Genomic DNA, 19,182 nt, shown 5'->3' on the forward strand with positions numbered 1-19,182 from the left:
ACTAAGGGTCAAACTAGGCATGCAGTGTTCCCCGCAGCCACACAGCAGCTATGGGGAATAGCTGTTAATAAATAAAGGAGAGCCCAAACAGCCTCAGAATGCCACTTTAGGGGGAAGAGGGACTCCTGCCTTGCCCCAACCTGTTTTCCTCTCTCAAAATTGCACGAGAGGAGACTATTTCCCTCTTTTTACTGCATAGAATAATCTATGTGGAGCAGCAAAAACAGAGACACCCCCCCACTATTTTGGAAAATGGCTTGGGGGGGAGGCAGGAGGCCTTCCTCCCCCAATGGTGACATTCTGAGGTTATTTGGGCTCTCTCTTCTTTTTTAACAGCCATTCCCCACAGCTGCTGTGTGGCTGCGGAGAACCCATTGGGTATGGGGAATCCAGACTCAACTCTTTAAAAACTTGCTCCTCTAGTTTGGGTGGGTGAGCTGGGCAGCTGCCAACACGATTCCCTTTGAAGAACCTATTAGTGCTGAAGGACAGAACGGGGCATTGTTCCCTTGGACAAATCCAGAGAGCACAAGCCTCCTCCTCCAAATATAAAGACAGGTGAGCTAGCAAAAGGCACAGAACGAAACACAATTGCAAGCGCCTCGCCTCCAATCTGAAAAAGGAAAGCCTCCGTTTGCCACCAGGGAGAAGCAGATCAGAATCTCTGCAAGCAGAGGATTGGTGGGTTTGAGCTGGACCATAAAGCTGGGTTAAGTGAATGGATTAGAACCTGAAAAGCGTGTTGAGAAGTGAACGGTTTGTAGCTCAGCTCAGTCAGGGACTTGCTTGGGGGACTGACAGGGACTGAGAGGAAGGCGGGCGCATGACCTAAACGAGAGCTCCAGAGATCTGCTGCACCACCCTGAGAAGCCGCCGGGATGCAGTGCTGCCTCCTCCCAAGGGATGTACAGACATGCCATTCTTATCTCTTTGTGTTCTCACGTGTTGCCATTGTGAGCCTTTCCTTTATCATTAATTTTTTTTTGTTTTGCTGAGAGTATTTCCGATTTTTTTTTAATGAATGGGAAAAATTCAGCACAAGTAAAGAGAAACGGTGCAAAAAATAAAGAATCAGGGGCTGAGTTTTGCAAAAGGGAGAAAAGGAAATGAAGTGGGATTTCGAGTCGAGAAGAGCGGGGCTTAAAGATTCGGCGGCATCCCTTTCACTTGCCTAGCTTACCTTCTCCTACTTTCGCATCTGAAGCACAGCATCAGGGGGTTTCCTCCCTGCTTGGCTTCCAGGACTATCAAAACCTCTAGTCCTAGGAGGAATGGGCTAGAGTGGGAGCACCATCCAGGAAAGCACCATCTCATCTCCACCAAAGGGAGTAAAACGAGAAGGATTCTTGCAGTGAAATCCTAAGCAGAGTTACTCCAGTCTAAGCCCACTTCAATCAGCGGGGTTAGACTGGAGTAACTCTGTTTAGGATTTAATTATTAGTGCCTCAATTCCACTTCAGAAACACCCCTTAATTTGCAACTCCAAATCCAGGCATAAATTTGGAAGCATCCCTCATATCAGAACTGCAACTCCAAATCCAGGCAGAAATTTGGAAGCATCCCTCATATCAGAACGATGCAATGCCAAAACAAATTTGTTAATTTGTTTTATTGTTTGTATATTGATTTTAGTTCTTGTTTTTATCGATTTTAACTGTTCACCGCCCAGAGCCCCTGGGGATGGGCGGTATATAAATTGAAATATAAATAAATAAAATATAAATGGCTAGAAAGCCTGGTCTCGAATTTTCCTTGCAAAAAACCCCCTTTCGTTTGGAAACGAGAACAGCTGCCATTTTGTACTTTTGACAAAGTTGATTGTTGTTGGGTGGCAACGGCTTCTAGCATTTCAGAGTCACAGCAGATGCACGGCGCATGTCTATGTGAATGGAGATGCGTTTGGGGGCCCTCGCCAGAATTCAATGGTACCATTGCCAGTCCTCTGGATCTTAGGTGTCACATTTGCTGTTGAAAGCCAGCAAATGTTAATTGTTTTTTTTTAAAATAAAAAAAACTCCCTTTGCACACGTTTTGATACAAGGCACAGCAAGTTTCAACACTCGCAAGACAGGCGGTGCAAAAGGTTGAGCGGGGAAATGCAGTTGAAGGTTGCATGCTGTGTCTGAAAACCAGAGGCTGAGATTTCCATTTAACATGGAAACAAAAGCGCACAAATGATGCAGAATAGGATGGGGGGGGGGGAGAGAACAAATGTTTCAGAGCTCTCCCGAGCTTCGCTACACAAAACTGCACGAAAGGCAGAAAGTGGAAAGAAGAGAGAACGTTCTCTGAAACAAACGGCTGATGAGGACTCGATCGCATTTCGGAGAAAATGGGATCATTCAGCCTACCTGACAGTTTATTTTGTAAAGAAAACCGAGGATCAAGTTTTCAGCTCTGTGGATGAAAGATTTACGCTCCTCTCCCCCTAAAACACTCCAGCATTGAACACATAGGCTTAGATGGCATGAGGAGGTCATGGCGTGAAAAATCTGCTTAAAATCTCCTTTTTTTCCGCTTTTTTATTGTGTGCAATCTGGCACGATGAAGAATTTTGGGGAAGGTTTGCACACGGCTCTGTGCCATTTGATTGGTCATAATAAAAGGTATTACATGGACGGTATTTTGGGCTTGCTGGCTCTTAGATCATATACCTTCTTTCTCCTTGTCCTCCTCTTCGGAGTACATTCCTCTCGGACTAGATGTTTTCTGGCTCCTTGAAAGGGGCTTTGCATGAGTAGAAATGCCTAGCACCAAAGGAACATGCAAGGCCCACAGTGGAGGAAGAGGAAGAGGAAGTGGAAAGAAAGTTTAGGATCCGAGCCACACAAATTCAGGAGCCCAGTTCAAAATCCCAGGAGACAAACAAACACAGAAGCCATTACAACAACATCGCATGAAATTCAGCAATAATTTCAAGGGATATTTCATTTCTTTCACATTTGCTGAGGTACCCGTATGTTTCCCCCCACCGGAAGTCATAGCAGTTTGGAGTGCATGTGGAAAATAAATACCTCCCCTCCCAGCCCCCCTGCCCCTGGAATTCAGTTATCCAGGCAGACTTATTTGCATTTTAAAGAAAATGAATTAAATAAATGTGAACAACACATGGAGAACTCTGATCAGAGATCTCCCATTTAATCAGTTAGGCCCCAGGAAGCAAGAGAGACCCTTGAACTAACCTGCTGCTTCCGAGTGACTCCTGGGAAGTGGATGTCTTTTCCGTGTGCATTTTGTCTCTCCGTTTTTTGGCTCTTCGTGGGGATAAAGGCTTGGAGGAGGAAGAGGAAGAAGAGGGGGGGAAACATTTTCTATGTGGTTCTTAAAGATTATCATCTTGTAAATGATAGCGGGGTTCTTTCCGGCATTTGAAACTGACTATAACTACTTGCAGAGGTGCAGGATTACACACACTTCCAAAACCAGAATTCTAGCCTAGGAAATTCCTGGAGATTTGGGGGAGGCGCCTGTGAAGGAAATATTTCGCCTAGAATCTATAGTATATCGTAGAATGGGCTCCTCGAGGCTGCTCTTTCCTCCAGTGGAACTGATCTCTGTAGTCTGGAGATCAGTTGTGAGTCCAGGATCCCTTAGGGAGGCGGGCATTAAGTGCCTTACCAGGGCTAGGTGCTTAGGAAGATTCTGGTGCCATTCCACTCTTGGAGAGAGGAAATCAATCCGGCAATGTGCTTTACATTGGGCTGTCCTTAATAACTACGTAGAAGCTACAGTTGGTACAGAACGCTGTGGCCGGGAATGCTGACCGGAGCGGGTCCATCAATTCCAATTTGCTTCCAGGACCAATTCAAGGTGCTGGTATTGACCTTTAAAACCATGTACGTCTTAGGCCAGCATCTCTTAAGGACCACCTTCTCCCACATGAACCTACCCATCCACTCTGGTTATCTTTGGAGGCTCTGCTTTGGGTGGCCCGGCTATCTAAGGCTAAACAGGTGGCAACCTGGGGAAAGGCCTTCTCAGTCATGTGCCAAAACTTTGGAACTCTCTCCCTGGGGAGATTCACCTGTTTCCTTCTGTCATTGTCTTCGACCAGCAGATTTTTTATTTATTTTATCAATTTACTTTGGATTTTTATTCCGCCCTCCCCACGAAGGGCTCAGGGGGGGATTACAACAAGTTAAAAACACATTAAAATTAATGTACCCAATATACAACCATAAAAGGTTTAAAAAACATTCAATCATAAAATATAAATATACACTAATATACAATGATATAGTAACCAGATGGTGGCAAGCAATAAAAACAGCAGGTGCAACTCAGCAAAACAAAACACAAAGTGGTGGACAACCCTAGTAGGGAGGGTTCAGATCTTACATTCTTCTCTGCCTTTTTGGCTGGCGGAGGCCCAGCCCGATCTCAAACATATGCCTGGTGGAACATCTCTGTCTTACAGGCCCGGTGGAACGGTAACAAATCCTGCTGGGCCCTGGTCTCAGCGGACAGAGTTCCACCAGGCTGGAGCCAGGACCGAAAAGGCCCTGGCTCTGGCTGAGGCCAGGCAGGTCTCCCTGGGGCCAGGGACCACCAGCAGGTGTTTTGATTCCCATTTCTGATCTTAGATGCATATACATCAGCAGGAGAACACTTTTTTCCCTTTGGCATATCTCCAGTAAACTCTCTTTTGCCCTTCTCTGTTTTTTTTTTTTTAGTATGACTGTAAGTCCATTTTGTGATTTCAATGGGCTTAGAGTGGAGTAACTCTGCTTAGGATTTCACTGTTGGTGTGTGTGTTTGTGTGGGCATGTGTGTATGATTCTCCTTGTGAGAATTCAGGCTTACGGGGACTGCAAGACCTACTTAAAGCTGAGCAGGAGAAGCGAGCTGCACTGGATAAGCCCAGAAGCAAGATCACGTTTGGTGATTGCCAGGGGGAAGGAGGACAATGTTGAGTGAGTACCATGTTCTGTCTCATTGTGGGGTCCAGCAAGAAGGGTCTATGGGAAGGCACTGCTGGCTCAAGTGGAGCATATTGGGGAGGGGGTGATGCAGGGTGGCTTTCCTGCAAGGAGGAGGCTGATTCCAACAACAGCAATGACGACACATGTTGTGCTGGGCCACAGCAGGACCTGTGAAGTATGGGGGAGCCCTGGGCTACCCCATCAGTAGGTGACAGTCACTGAGACAGGGTTATTTGGTGAGCTTGATGGGCTGATTCGGGATCTGAACCTGGTCTCTCTGGACCAAGTCTGATGCTCTATCCCCTGTGCTTACTGAGAGCCAAACTACAAGTGACGCCCGACACAGGTTGGACACCTGTCAGCTTCCCTCAAGTTTTGATGGGAAATGTAGGCGTCCTGGTCTTGCAGCTTGGCTCTCCGACTGCTGTCCAATGGACTTTCCAACTGTCACTTGTCCAACATGCCGCCAAGCTGCCTACATTTCCCATCAAAACTTGAGGGAAGCTGACAAGTGTCCAACCTGTGCCAGGCGTCACTTGTAGTTTGGCTCTGACTCCACAGGGTCTTGTTTCCTGGAGCGGAATGGACCTTGTGCAACGGGATGCAGATGCTACGTGAACGGGGTTTGCCAGCTCTGGCTTGGGAAATTCCTGGAGATTTAGGGGTGGTGTCTGGGGAGGGGGGTGTTTGAGAGCTCAGCGGAGGATGCAACAACATAGAGTTTGTATCCCAAAGCTGCCGTTTCTCCTGAGGAAATCGACCTCCGTAGCCTGGGGACCAGCTGTAAATCTGGGAGAATTCCAGGCCCCGTTTTGAAGTTGTTAAGCCACCACATCAGCATCCTGCCACACCAAAAACCCTGCTGGAAGAATATTAGAACTGAAAGTAGCTGTGCGTGGGGCGCAGATGGGGGATCCCAAACACCACATGTACGTGAACGTATCAAATACAAACTGGGGAAGATCTATTCACGAGTCACAGCAGACATCCTACCTCCTGGAATCAGTGGGGGTGGGGAGAAGGAAGTGGCCGTGAGCTCTATACAACTTGCCCATTGAGAAATGGAGAGTTCGTTCAGGCAGCAGCACTGAGAACCACTCACACGGCATGTGACTCGTCTTACCTCGGGTGGGCCATTCAACTGCATGGTGAGTACAACATCCATTGGAGGGGGAGCCAGGATGATGTTATTGAAAATGGCAGAGCCTCGGTCAGTTCTCTGGAAGCAGGAAGGAGAAGGGATACTGTCTTCCATCTCTGTGCAAACAAGAACAGCACGCAGCTAAGAAACGATCTGTTTTCTTGGTTGGTGCAGCTGGGCTTAAACATTCAATTAATATTAATTTCTTTTTTTTTAAAAAATGAAGTGTATGCAAGAGCCTTGTATTTATTTTTATTTCTTTATACGTTTGAGGTATAGCCTGTTCTCCTAGCAAGCAGGCTTAGGGTGGGTTCCGACAATACAATATACAAATATACATAAAGACAATAAAATCTTACTATAAAACTAATCTATAGATCTAAAACACCGATTACATAACACAAACAATATATACAAACAATTGACGGTGTCCACAAGCACATCTAAAACAGTGCAGCTGTAGCTGGCAGTGCAGTTGGTAGACAAAAATCTGCTGGAAAGGTAAGCAGAGAAAAATAGGCATGGGTGGATGGGAAGAAAAAGGTGCCGCCATCGGCTCAACCGTAAGCCTGGCGGAACATCTCTGTTGTACAGGCCCTGTGGAACTGCAGTGAGTACCTCAGTGCCTGGATCTCAACTGGAAGAGTGCTCCACCAGGTAGGTGCCAGCACAGAAAAGGCCCTGGTTGAGGCCAGACTTTGCTACAGTAGCCACAGAACACATGAATCAGCCACAGAGAGTACCGTGGTTATGAATAGCCAGCAACAAGTTTACCCCGCGAAATCTTACTAAGTACTGTTTATAATGTTCACAAAAAATAACAGTATGAAAAAAAGTTAAATCAAAGTCTTATATTTACCTGTAACAATAAAGTGCATACTTCTACACTGGCATATATATTCAAATCCAACTATAAGGTTTATACTCCGTACCAACAAGGAGAAAGCCTCTTAAAGTGCCATGTACATAAGTAAACCATTCATACAGAGGTAACGTATATTCAAATGGTAAAGTGCTAGTGCTCCAACATTTGCTCCAAAAAAAGGTCCTCAATTCATCTACAACATATTGCGCAAACATCCATAAAGTGCAAGTGCATAGAAAACCTCTTTCTAGTTTCAAACTGTCAGAATATCATACAATTCATTCTCTATGTGGAGCAACAAAGTCCATGTGCACGCCTTCCTTGTGGTATCCAAGAGCCTAAGAGTAATAGTTCAGTTAGGGAGTCCCATAGATGGCTGTGATTAATGATTCTGACAGGGCGTCGAGATCCATAATTACCTGTTTCAAAAGAATTCTTTTTCAAAGAATCACAGACCAACATCCAGAAGTATCTTTCATATGTATAGAAGTATCTTTCTTCTTTCCAGTTAAGCAGTTAGTTATATTGAATCAGGCCATTGGTCCATCAAGGTCAGTACCCTACCTCTCGGCCCCGGATCTAACGACAGTGATCCATGCAACGGTCAGCTCCAGGTTAGACTACTGTAACTTGCTCTATGCAGGGCTGCCCTTGGGCTTGATCTGGAAACTTCAACGGGTCCAGAATGCTGCTGCGCATGTCCTAACTGGAGCTTCGTGTAGGACACACATTACGCCTGTCTTGCAGCAGCTTCACTGGCTCCCAGTAGAATTCCGGATCCAGTTCAAGGTGTTGATTTTGACCTATAAAGCCCTAAATGGCGTACCTAAGGGACCGTCTCTCCCTGTATGTGCCCCAGAGTGCACTTCGTTCAACTGGAAAACTGGTGGTCCCTGGCCCTAGGGAGCCTCGGCTGGCCTCTACCAGGGCCAGGGCCTTTTTGTTCCTGGCCCCAACCTGGTGGAACTCTCTGTCTGAGGACACTCGGGCCCGCCAGGATCTTGTATCATTTAGGCGGGCCTGTAAGACAGAGATGTTCTGCCAGGCATATGGTGGAGGCTAATTTTAGCCCATCATTGCCGAGTTTTCCACCGGTCTCCCTCTACAAGGGGTATGGAGAGTCCACTCCCGTTGGTTGCCCCAAAAGGGGCACAGTATTTTTTCTGTTTTTTAATTGATTTTAAGCTGTATTTTAATCAATGTTGTACCTTGCCCTGAGCCCGCTTGCGGGGAGGGTGGGTCAAAAATTAATTGATTGATTGATTGATTAAATACTGTCTACTCAGGTGGGTAGCTGCTCTTTTTCACATCCCTTTTTACCAAGTCTTTTGACTGGAGATGCCAGAGATTGAAACTGGGACCTTCTGCCAACCACTAAGCCATGGCCTCTACCCACAGGTATAAGCATAAATTCAGGGTCATGCGCAAGACACTTTGAATTTAATGGCAGCGTGGAAAATGAGCACGTGCCAGCAGACGTTTATTCCAGGGGGAACTTTATTTTATTGAATATAATTCGGTACTGTACTCTGAAAAAAAAATTGCTCAGGATGATTTCCAGATAAAAATATAGAATGCAATAAAACTAATAAAGCACTGAAGCATAAAAGACAGCATAAAAGCAGCATCAGAAGATGACAAGCGCAGCATAAAATCACAGTGTTTGAAATAACCAACTACAAAAACCACTGAGCTAAGGGTTGCTAAACACAATTGAAATTCATTCTTATAAGACGAAGAAAAATGAATTTCAATAGTGTTTAGTGACCCTTAGCTCAGCGGTTTTTGTAGCTGGTTAAGCGTGGTATAAAAGCACAGGGCAGTGAAAAGCTTAAAGTAGCACAAAGTGACTTCAAACACCAGAAAACCACCTAAAAACGGCATTAAAAGAACATAGACAAAACCAGTGCAAATAATGATGGCCCGAAACAAGCAACAATCCACAAATGCCTGGCTGAAATCAAGAAGTTTTCACCTGGCACGGGAAAGTTAACAGTTTAGGTGCGAGGTGGCGGCAGGGAGAACATTTCAGAAATGATACGGATTCACTGGTTAGTGAATCGTTCTCAAAGAGGGCTCATCAACTGCACTTCATCAGGCCGCAGGGAGGTTTCAAGGGAGGACGCAGGGCCCTATCCCAGGCCTGGCACTTTCCAATATTTTTATCAATGATTTGGGTGAAAGGAGGGTTGTCCAATCTGGGCTAGGAAATTCCTGGCAATTTGGGAGTTGAGCTTGGAGAGGGCAGGGCTTGGGGACGGGAAGTGGGCTATAATGCCGTAGAATCCACTTTTCAAAGTAGCCATTTTCTCCAGGGAAACAGATCTCTGTAGTCTGGAGATCTCTTGTAATTCCTGCTGTTTGGCAACCCTGAAGAGTGGAGGAAATCCTTATGAAATGTTCAAAAGGCACAGAACGAAGAGGGGCAGCTAACGCCTTAGAAGATGAATAACATTCAGTGGGATCTTGACAGCTTACTCTAGCAGTCAAGTACACTTTTTCTGTGCCATTCATGCTGCCCACCAGTGGTTCATCAATTCCATTTCCATGGGCCCGTTACTCAGAAAAAATACCCCATCGCTCGAAGTTTCTTACAGTCCGCATATATAACATACAATTTTATTATGAGAGAGGAATTCCAAACTCAAATCCCAACCTTAACCCACAGAAGCTTTCAAGTCAACAGAGTTTTGGCAACCAAGGATGTGTTGTCAGAAAAAAGAGAGAGAAACTGCACATTCAGAGAATTCAACCCACAGCCTGCTGCAATTGGCTGGCCTGGTGCAATGAATGTTCCCTATTTTGTTTCTTTTAATACTATTAAAATAATGTTGTCAACAGTTTAGATCCTCTGGTTTTCATTGTTGGTTTTATAGATCCTTTTGTACTGTGTATGCATAGCGGACAGGTTTTATGTTGTGTGTGTGTGTGTGTGTGTGTGTGTGATGTTGATTATACATGTACAAAGAATGTTGCGTTTTATGGAAATGCAGTCCTGATAAGTAAACAAAAAATGGCCTGGAAATCAAGACCTGGATTTGAATAGCAAAACTAAGATGGGATGAAGTAGCAGAGATGAGAAATGCAAATTGCAAAATAAACCCTATCTCCTGCCCTCACCAAAACACTTCCTTCTTTCAGAAGTTCCACTTCAGTCCTGGACAGCCCAAATCCCGGAGAACTGCAGAACATTAAAACAAGGGCCGATTCCAGATGACTAACCTTAAGGCGCTTCATGCCGTCCTCTTCCGGATCGCGACGGGGAAAATGCGAAAAATCGCGTTTCCTCGCGCGAGTTTTGCGCGACGACGCGCAAAACTCGCGCGAGGAAACACGATTTTTCGCATTTTCCCCGTCGCGATCCGGAAGAGGACGGCATGAAGCGCCTTAAGGTTAGTCATCTGGAATCGGCCAAGGACTTCCACACAGTTAAGTGCTTCACTTCTTTGGAAAGTGTCTCCACCTGATTGTTAAATGGTCTTATTAAAAAATGAGAGTGAGAGGGTAAAAGTTAGCCTTCCACTTTTGCAAGGACATTCTTTTAACACCTCTATTAGCTTTTGCTGGAGTAGCAGTATTTATGGTCTGAGCAATGAATGGGAACCATATTGCTTACAGCATAATTTCCAATTTCTTAATGCACTAATAGTTTTCAATAAAGACTTCGCAGCTGCTAACTTCCTTCGTCTCGCTGGTAACTGTTGTGTGACATGCTTTTTAACAAAGTACTCAACTAATGCCGGGGTGTATGTGGGGAAATCAGGGTGACCCATGCTTTAAAAAGTAGGACTTAGTGGGATTGCTCGAAGTGTATTTACAGTAGACCTTCCACGTTCAAAACCACGAGAGGAGTTGTGATGCTGGCGTGTTGACCTTGCAAGAGGAGAAACCTTCAAAATTCCCATTCAGTGAACACATTCCCGGGTTGACCTTGGGCAAAATCCTTACTGGACAACCGGATTGGAAGTAGCTGACTTTGAGCCACTTGGAACAAAGGCAGGAGACAAAAGAAACAGACAACGAAATGCTGTTGATCACCAGACACTTACGTTGGTTCATGCATCATTCGCTGCAATGTGTGAACTGCTTCTGTTCCCATTCCACATTAGTAAGTTGTCTGTCCCCCTCACCGATCTCATTGCAAGGAGAGGTGAAGGCCTTCTGGTTTGGCCTCACATTTGATCAGAGTTGCCATTGGCCTGCGGGGGGCAGGAGATGTCCCGTCCCCAGCTAAAAACCAAAATCACCATCAGGTGATAGCGTTACGTCACTTCTGAGAAAAACTCGGAAGTGACATCACTCTGATCTATGTGATGTCACTTCTGGTTTTCCTCTGGAAGTGACGTATTGCTATCACCTGATGGTGTTCGTCCATATTCCTGCCCCCTTGGACTCTTGCCTGTTGACAGCTGCTGGCTAGAAACCCTACATCTAGGGTTTTTTTCCCAGCAGGAACACGGTGGAACGGAGTTCTGGAACCTCCTGAAAATGGTCACATGGCTGGTGGCCCCACCCCCTGATCTCCAGACAGAGGGGAGTTTAGATTGCCCTCTGTGCCGCTGCGTGGAGGGCAATCTAAACTCCCCTCTGTCTGGAGATCAGGGGGTGGGGCCACCAGCCATGTGACTATTTTCGCAGAGGGCGATTTAACCTTTAAAAAACTCCCCCCTTGTTCCAGCTAACCCAAAGTGACATCATTGTGCAGTCCTGAGTTCCACCACTGAGTTCCACCACCTCTTTTCCCAGAAAAAAAGCCCTGCCTACATCTGATACTATATAATGAGACTGATCAGGTTTGAATCTAGACCTTAGTGTAGTGAACAGGAAGGGCACGGGCCAGGCTTAGAATAAGCCCTAAAGAGCCTAGCCTTCTGGCTTTGTACGGTCCATCAAGCTGCACCTTCTGCTTCCTGTATTTTAGGTTTTAGTTTACGGGCCAGTGACTGTGGGTATCCTGCGCTGAGTACAGGAGTGGCCACCCTGTCTTCTGAGAAGCCATTTCGAGCTGGGTTATTTTGCATCTCTGCCTAGAACTCTCCTGACCCTGGGAGAGAGCCGCCACTCTAGGGCCAATCCTGATTCCACCGTCCTCTATAAAGGTGTCAGATGTGCTGCATCTGGCCAGCTTGTTGCTGAGAGAAGTCTCCCCTTCTATGCAGCCTCTGTCCTGCCTGCCTGAAGGATGAGGGTACTCATTCATTTCTGGGCCTTGAAGGTCTGGTGCTGACAGGTTTGATCCTTGCTGCTGCGGCTGATGGAAAAACTTTGCCACTCGGTGTGGGGAGGGGTCAACTGCTCTCCATGAACGTGGGATCTTCTTCAACTCCCAGCAATTCAGAAGAATCAGGTAGCAGGTGACATGAAAGACCTTTATGAAAGACCCTGGAGAACTGCTGCTAGGCAGGATGGGCGACGGCGATCTTGACAAACCAATGGTTTGACCAAGATTGGTATTCATTAGTGTAAGGAAGAAGCCTTGGTTTGGTGGTAGAGCATGGTCCCAGGTTCAACCCTGGGCATCCCCAGTTAAAAAAGGATCACGCAATAGGTGATGTGAAATCCTTCAACCTGCTGCCAACCAGAGTAGACAAAACCACTCTTGATCGAACAATGGTCTGACTCCGTATACAGCCGCTTCCTGTGTTTGTGTGACTGCCATGACAAAGCCAGGCAGAGTCAGAGAATCCTACCTCCCCCGACTGTTACTCCTTAAATCCTCCCTGTGCGTCTATTTTAATTATGACAATTATGTCTTGATCAGCAAGATAAAGGTCATCCCATCACCTTGGGGCAGGGCGGGAGGGGAAGCAAAGCACCGGTAGGAATGACTTGCCTCGTAATGACCGTTGAAGAGACAGGGCAGTTTGACCTCTCTGGGAGTAAAATGTCAATTAATTATCTTTTTACAACCGACTCAATTACAACATGCTAATCACCTGTGTAGGGCATAAAACCAGGGGGCGGAGGAGGGGGAGGGAGGGGGCAAAGGGAGGCACATTGCTGGAGATAAGCACCTATGACTTAGGGCGACAGAGTCATTATCGTTAAACTGTAGGCGCACCTTCTAATAACGGGGCATAAAGAGTTATTAGCTTTTGATGGGCTGGCCTAAATGCTATAATATTTTCTTCCTTTAAAACAGAAAAAAGGAGAGGAGGAGAGAGGATTATAGGTCTTGGGGAGCCGTGGATGTCTCCCGTTTAAAGGTGACCAGATACAGCACGTTAGTCTTTAATGCTTGATTCAATTACCAATAAAAGTGCGGTAATTAATGAGAAGTGGAGGGGGGGGGAGGATAGAGACGTGGGGGCTCAACAAAACCAAAATGCTAAACGAGAGGAAAACAACATCATATGCTTCTCCTACCCCTTTATTTGTTGGGGCAACAATATATATATTTAAAAGCATATATCAGAATTATACCGCCCCCCCCTCCCGCAGGGATGCATAAAAAAATTCCTTCCCAACCTAGTTCCATTGTAAATTGCATTCTGTTATTTCACATATCTAACCCTCAAAACCCTTTGCAGTGACCTTGCTCTTTCCTGTAACTTCTCTGTTTCCCCTCTGAGGGTTTCACAAAACCTGCCCCAGTTTCTGTCCACCAGCTCTTCTAAATAGAAAAGCTTCTTACGGACATAAGTAGGGGTGTGCACCTCCTCCCCCCACCAAAATCCAGCTTATCTGGATCTGGGTTTCAGGGATCCCCCAAAAATCCGTGCAATGTGAGAAAGATTCTCTAATCCAGTTCGGCCAGATCAGAGAATCCTGAATTTATTCAGCCATTATACCCTATGTGGAAAACTATCTAGGAGGCTGGGGGTGGGGTATCGTTCAGGTAAACCACCAAATTTGCAGGGAACCTACTCCTGACTGCGCTCTAAAGACCCCCCAAGTTTCAGCATGATTGGACTCCTGGGTCCAATTTTATGGGCCCCTGAAACAGGTACCCTCAGGCACTCTCCATTATTTCCAAGATGGATTAGACCAGTGGACAGGTCGCCTGGCACCTTGTCACAGCAATGGGTAGGCAGGGGCTTTTGCACACTCAGAAGATGGGTATCAACCCCCTTTACTGCTCTCAGCACCTAGTATTCAGAGATATACTACCTCTGTACACAGAGAAGCCATTTAATTATCACATAACCGCACACAGACCTGTCATACATTGATATCATCCTTTATAAGGCTGTATTAACTGCCTTCCTGAATCAGACCAAAGAATCCATCTAACCCAACATCCTGTTCTCAAAAATGGCCAGCCAGGTGCCTACAAATGGAGAATTTAGGTGAAACCCCTCCACTACTCCTTGGCCTCCACATCTGAAACGAAGTTTCAGGAGGGTAGCCGTGTTCAGTCCGTAGCAGCAGAACAAAATTTGCGTCCAGTAGCACCTCAGAGATCAAAACTTTCCAAGGTGTTTGTGAGTCAAAGCTCACCCTCATCAGATATGACTTGCACGGAGATAAGGACACGAGTCCGTCACCACTGGTCCATCAAGGTCAGTACGGTCTACTCAAACTGGCAGCACTTCTATGGGGTGTCTCAGCTGGAGGTCTTTTTCATTGCCTGGTCCTTTCGGTGGGAGATGCCGAAGATTGAACCTGAGAAATCCTTCATGCAAAACAGATCCTATAGAGCTGAGCCACAGTCCTTCCCCGCAGCTCTGTGGCAAAAACCTACACCATGGAAAGCCTTGTTTTCGGTCTTGGAGGTGTTACTAGGCTCAAATATGGACCCGGATCCGAGCTGCCTTTATCCTTGCTGGAGAAAAAAGCATATGGCTGCCTGTAAGTTTTCCTCAAAACAAAAAAAGTGGCAAGCCACCCGGAAAATGGAAAAATATCTCTGTATACAGGTATGATACATGCAAAAATATCATATGACAAGTGTGTTCAATACATGTACAATAATATTACAGTGTATTCATATAATCATGATACATTCAAGAATCTTAATTGTCTATCTCATATCCCAGTCCAATCTGAACAAGAGACTCAGCGCCCTGTTCCCATGAATCCTTTAGGAACTAGGCAAATGCTCCAGGTGTGAAAGAAATGGTAAATGCATATTGATTTATGTCTATCATTGTTTTTTCTTATATAGGTGACACTCAAGATGTTGCATCTAGGATCCCGCTGGAAGCAGCCCAAACTGCAGCCGGACCTAGACGGCAGATTTCGTCATCCAGACTTCCTCAGGGGCTGGAGGACGTGGACACAATGGCTCACAATGTGTCCACGTCATTTTCTCTCTGGGTCTTGAGAAACATTCACACTCATTTAGGTGATCCTCCAGCCCCTGCTTGGGAGCTTCTTTCCCTCCCTCTGGTGCCGGTGGGTTCTGGACATGGGTGTCCGTTGGGGCAGCCACACTGCTGTCTCCTGGCCATCCCCTGTCCTCTTCTCCTGGCGAGTCCAGGGCCTGAACCTCAGACCTCGGACAAGGAGACACAATCTGTCACAATCACTACAAAGTGAACATACCCAGGTGAGGCCGTTATTAGTATTCTTACTGGGAGGGGATGAAACATTCCAATGGCCTTTAGGCAAGCATCCCTCTCCTTGCTCCTGCAGTTCCTCAAAAACATCATTTAAATTCCCTTTAATATAAACCAGGACAGCTCTTCCATAGGGAAAACTCCCTGTGTATTTCAAATAGGAAACCCCAACCTCCCCCCACCATGCAAAACACAGGCAAAAGATTTAACAACAAAAAAAGAGTTGGCTTTTCAGTGTTGGCTCAAAACATACACACACGCACAAAACAACGAAGGCCAAGATTTCAATCAAACATCTCCCTATAAAATTATATTCCATCGTGTCTGACAAAGCCAATGTCAATTAGTGCACAAAAGAAGCCTTGATGAGACGTCAAAGCAAGGATGTAACTTCACTGGATGAAAGCAAGGAAGCAAAGGGGCCCAAAGTAGGGCTGCCAACCTCCGGGTGGTGGCTGGAGGTCTCTCGAATCACACCTGATCTCCAGTAAACAGAGATCAGTTCCCCTTTGGAGGGTGGACTCCATGGCATTATACCCTGTGGAGTTCCCTCCCCAGGCTCCATTCCTTAAATCTCCTGAAATTTCCCAACGTGGAGCTGGCAACTCTAGCCAAAATTTCAGTCTTTGCAGAACTAATCTAACACATGAGACTTGAAAACTACAAACAGGGAACGGGGGAAAAAAAAGAGGGAAAGAGAGAGAAACGTGTTATGGATATTGCTGCAATCACGGTGGAAGCAATTTATGCAGCTGGCAGAATCAATGGGAGAGGCTTTTTTAAAAAAAAGATTGCAGTGGAGGAATTGAGTGCTCTGGTGCTCCCCACAAAAAGCCACCCCATCTATATGAAAAAATTAGCATGTCCGGGAGAAGGTCACACTCCTTTAAGCCCAAGTGGTGCTTAAAGAAGGGTAAAAAGAAAAAGAAACCTCTCCCACCGTGAAACGGGAGATTGTTCCAAAGGCAGTCTCCCACTCCTGGCTGGAATGGATGAGCTAAGTGTCTCTGGTTGGCAGTCAGCCCTCTGCTGAGCCAAGGGCCTCAGCAGGCGCCCCACCATGTCAGCGTCTGACGCTGGCCTTAATGATAATTTAAAGCAGCATGTGGCTTGAGACCCACTACCATGTCTCCCTGTATGGTCCTGTGCTCAAAGATTGTCCCTCTGGTCGTTGCCTCCCTTTTCTGCCTCCTAATAAGGACGATGATTCTATGGCAGCCTGTTCTAGGGTATTCTCAGCTGTTGTTCTGGAATGGGCTTCCAGCGGAAGTAATGCCTCCAAAAGAGCATTCAGAAGTGCACATAAGACCGTGAGTGGAATGTGGCTGCTTGTTTGGATGATGGCCGTGATGGTGTTTTCATTTCCCTTTGGAATAAAGTGCATGCGTATCTTTGTAAAAATATTAGCGGTGCTCAGTTATACAATGTGAACTGCTCTGGGTCCACCTTTGTGGACAGAGGTGGCCTATGATCAATATTTCGATGAATCAACAGTCCGTCAGTTATCAGTGCCCATGAAAGAAACGGGTCATGTGTACTATTGCTTTGCTGAGCAAGGTTTGTTTCAGATGGGTAGTCGTGTTGGTCTGCAGTAGAAGAGCAAGATGCGAGTCCAGTAGCACCTGGACGACCAACAAGATTTCCAGGGGATAAGCTTTTAAGAGTCAAGCTCCCTTCGTCATATACAGTTGTTATATCTGATGAAGAGTGCTTGAGTCTCGAAAGCTTATCTCCTGGAAATCTTGTTGGTCTCTCAGGTGCTACTGGACTTGAATCTTGCTGAGCAAAGTTTGAAGCCTTCCTTCAGCGTAAGGAGACCTCCTTGAATATAAGTGGCTCTTCCACTAGTGGAAGAAGGCTCCTTAGTATGATGGACCTTCTTCAGTTTGGTGTAGTGGTTAAGAGCAGCAGGACTGTAATCTGGAGAGCCAGGTTTGATTCCCCACTCCTCGAAGCCAGCTGGGTGACCTTGGGCCAGTCACAGCTCTCTCAGAATTCTGTCAGCCCCATCCCCATCTGTGGGGATAATGACGACATGCTTTGTAAACCGCTCTGAATGGGCATTAAGCTGTCCTAAAGGGCGGTATATAAATTGAATGTTGTTGTTGTTATTGTTATTATTATTGCCTATAGCCATCAATTACACGCAACATCTGCTAAACGGACCTCTCCCTATCTGACGAACCATAGTGGCCTTCCAAGAATGGGCCTTTTAAAACTTGCTGAGAATCAAAAGTACTCTACCCTCAACTAAAAAAAAAAAATGAAATTCTGCCCTCAAGTCATAGTTGACTTACGGCAATCCCTAATGAGGATTTCAAGGCAAGAAACTAATAGAGGTGCCTGCCTCTGCAACCCCGGTCTTTGCTGGAGGTCTCCCATCCAATTGCTAACCAAGGCCGATCCGGCTTAGCTTCCGAGATCTACCCCCAACTAACACCTATAATAAAAACCCATCTTTAACAAAGTCCCACCTTGTACACCCATCCTTCAAAATGCAGGCTTATCTCCCACACACGCATGTTTAGCGTGTTCATGATGTGCGATGGGAACCTGAGAACAAGGCAAAGCTTTCCAGGGCCACCCCGGCTTGCATAGCTGCTCCCCCCCCCCCCGGATCTAAATTGGAAGCGAAAGTTATCTTTAAACTGTGATTTTTTTTTAACGTTCTCAAATCCAATTTGCAAGGAATTGTTTGAAATATATTCACCATTGCCAAGAAAACAATAGCAGCCCTCCAATTATCAGCACCTGCGTTACAGCTCAATGAGTTTAAATTGCTAAGGGGCCGTGGCTGATACCCTACTGACAACAATTAGCAGGGTGTTTTTTTTTTTTTAAACCAACATTCTGCAGTTTAAAAGCGGTGGGTGGGAATTACAAAAGGTTAACAGACTAAATATAAAAATCTTTTTGAATATAAAATCAATGCGTTTTGTTACTAAAAAATCTGGGTGCTGTAATTTAACCAAAATAGGGTTTAGAGTATTTGGCGAGGATCCAGATGTGTGTGTGTGTGTGTGTGTGTGTGTGTGTGTGTGTGTGAGAGAGAGAGAGAGAGAGAGAGAGAGAGAGAGAGAGAGAGAGAGAGAGAGAGAGAATTTTATTTCTCTGAAAGAAACCACAGAGTAACCAATCAAAACGTTTCTGCTGGAAGGAGGAGGGAAAAGGAAATGGGGGACAAATTCCATTTTTACAACACAGTTTGTGTCTTGTTTATTCAGAATTTTCTAGCTGCGATGCCTCCTAATACTGAATAGATTATACATCTTACATTATTTTACACATCTAGTTCTTAGTTTGCAAGGAATAAAAGATGAGAGATTGTTAATATGTGCATTTGGACCACACTGCACTGTCTTTGTGCGTGGATTCTGTGTGGGTTCATTGCTAAAAACACTCCTCCCTGTCACGTCTGCATCAAGCAACTCCAAATTTTATAAGAGTTTCAGGTCCATCATAGAGCGTGTTGTCGATGCAGTGATATCACTTCCAGGTTCCTGCCGGAAGTGATGTCGCAGCATTGGCGTAACACCAATTCCCCCACCGTTGCCATTTTTGTTCCTGCTGCTTCACTGAGATCAACAAGGCCTGGGGTGGGAGGTCTAAAGAGGAAGAACTGGCAAGGTTACCCCCACGTGAAGCCACCTTGCACAAGGCTACAGATTGCAAACCTGTCTAGCATAGTGTTGTCTACTCTGACAGGCAGCGGCTTGCCGCAGTCACCAGCTAAGACCCGTTAAATGGCGATAC

General features: G+C 45.8%; 1 protein-coding gene across 2 annotated transcripts in view; it reads right to left on the minus strand.

Moving 5' to 3' along the window:
- The window catches only part of MORN1 (MORN repeat containing 1), a 121,769-nt gene that overhangs the window by 36,584 nt on the left and 66,003 nt on the right, over window positions 1–19,182 (minus strand). For both annotated transcript variants that reach the window (XM_055001893.1, XM_055001894.1), the window contains exons 11-12: window positions 6,046–6,179; window positions 3,183–3,271 (exon numbers count right to left, since the gene is read on the minus strand). In XM_055001893.1, the coding sequence (XP_054857868.1) occupies window positions 3,183–3,271; window positions 6,046–6,179 (223 nt within the window). The remainder of the gene's footprint in view (window positions 1–3,182; window positions 3,272–6,045; window positions 6,180–19,182) is intronic.

Source organism: Eublepharis macularius, chromosome 17, assembly GCF_028583425.1.
Source record: "Eublepharis macularius isolate TG4126 chromosome 17, MPM_Emac_v1.0, whole genome shotgun sequence".
NCBI classification, from domain to species: Eukaryota; Metazoa; Chordata; class Lepidosauria; order Squamata; family Eublepharidae; genus Eublepharis; species Eublepharis macularius.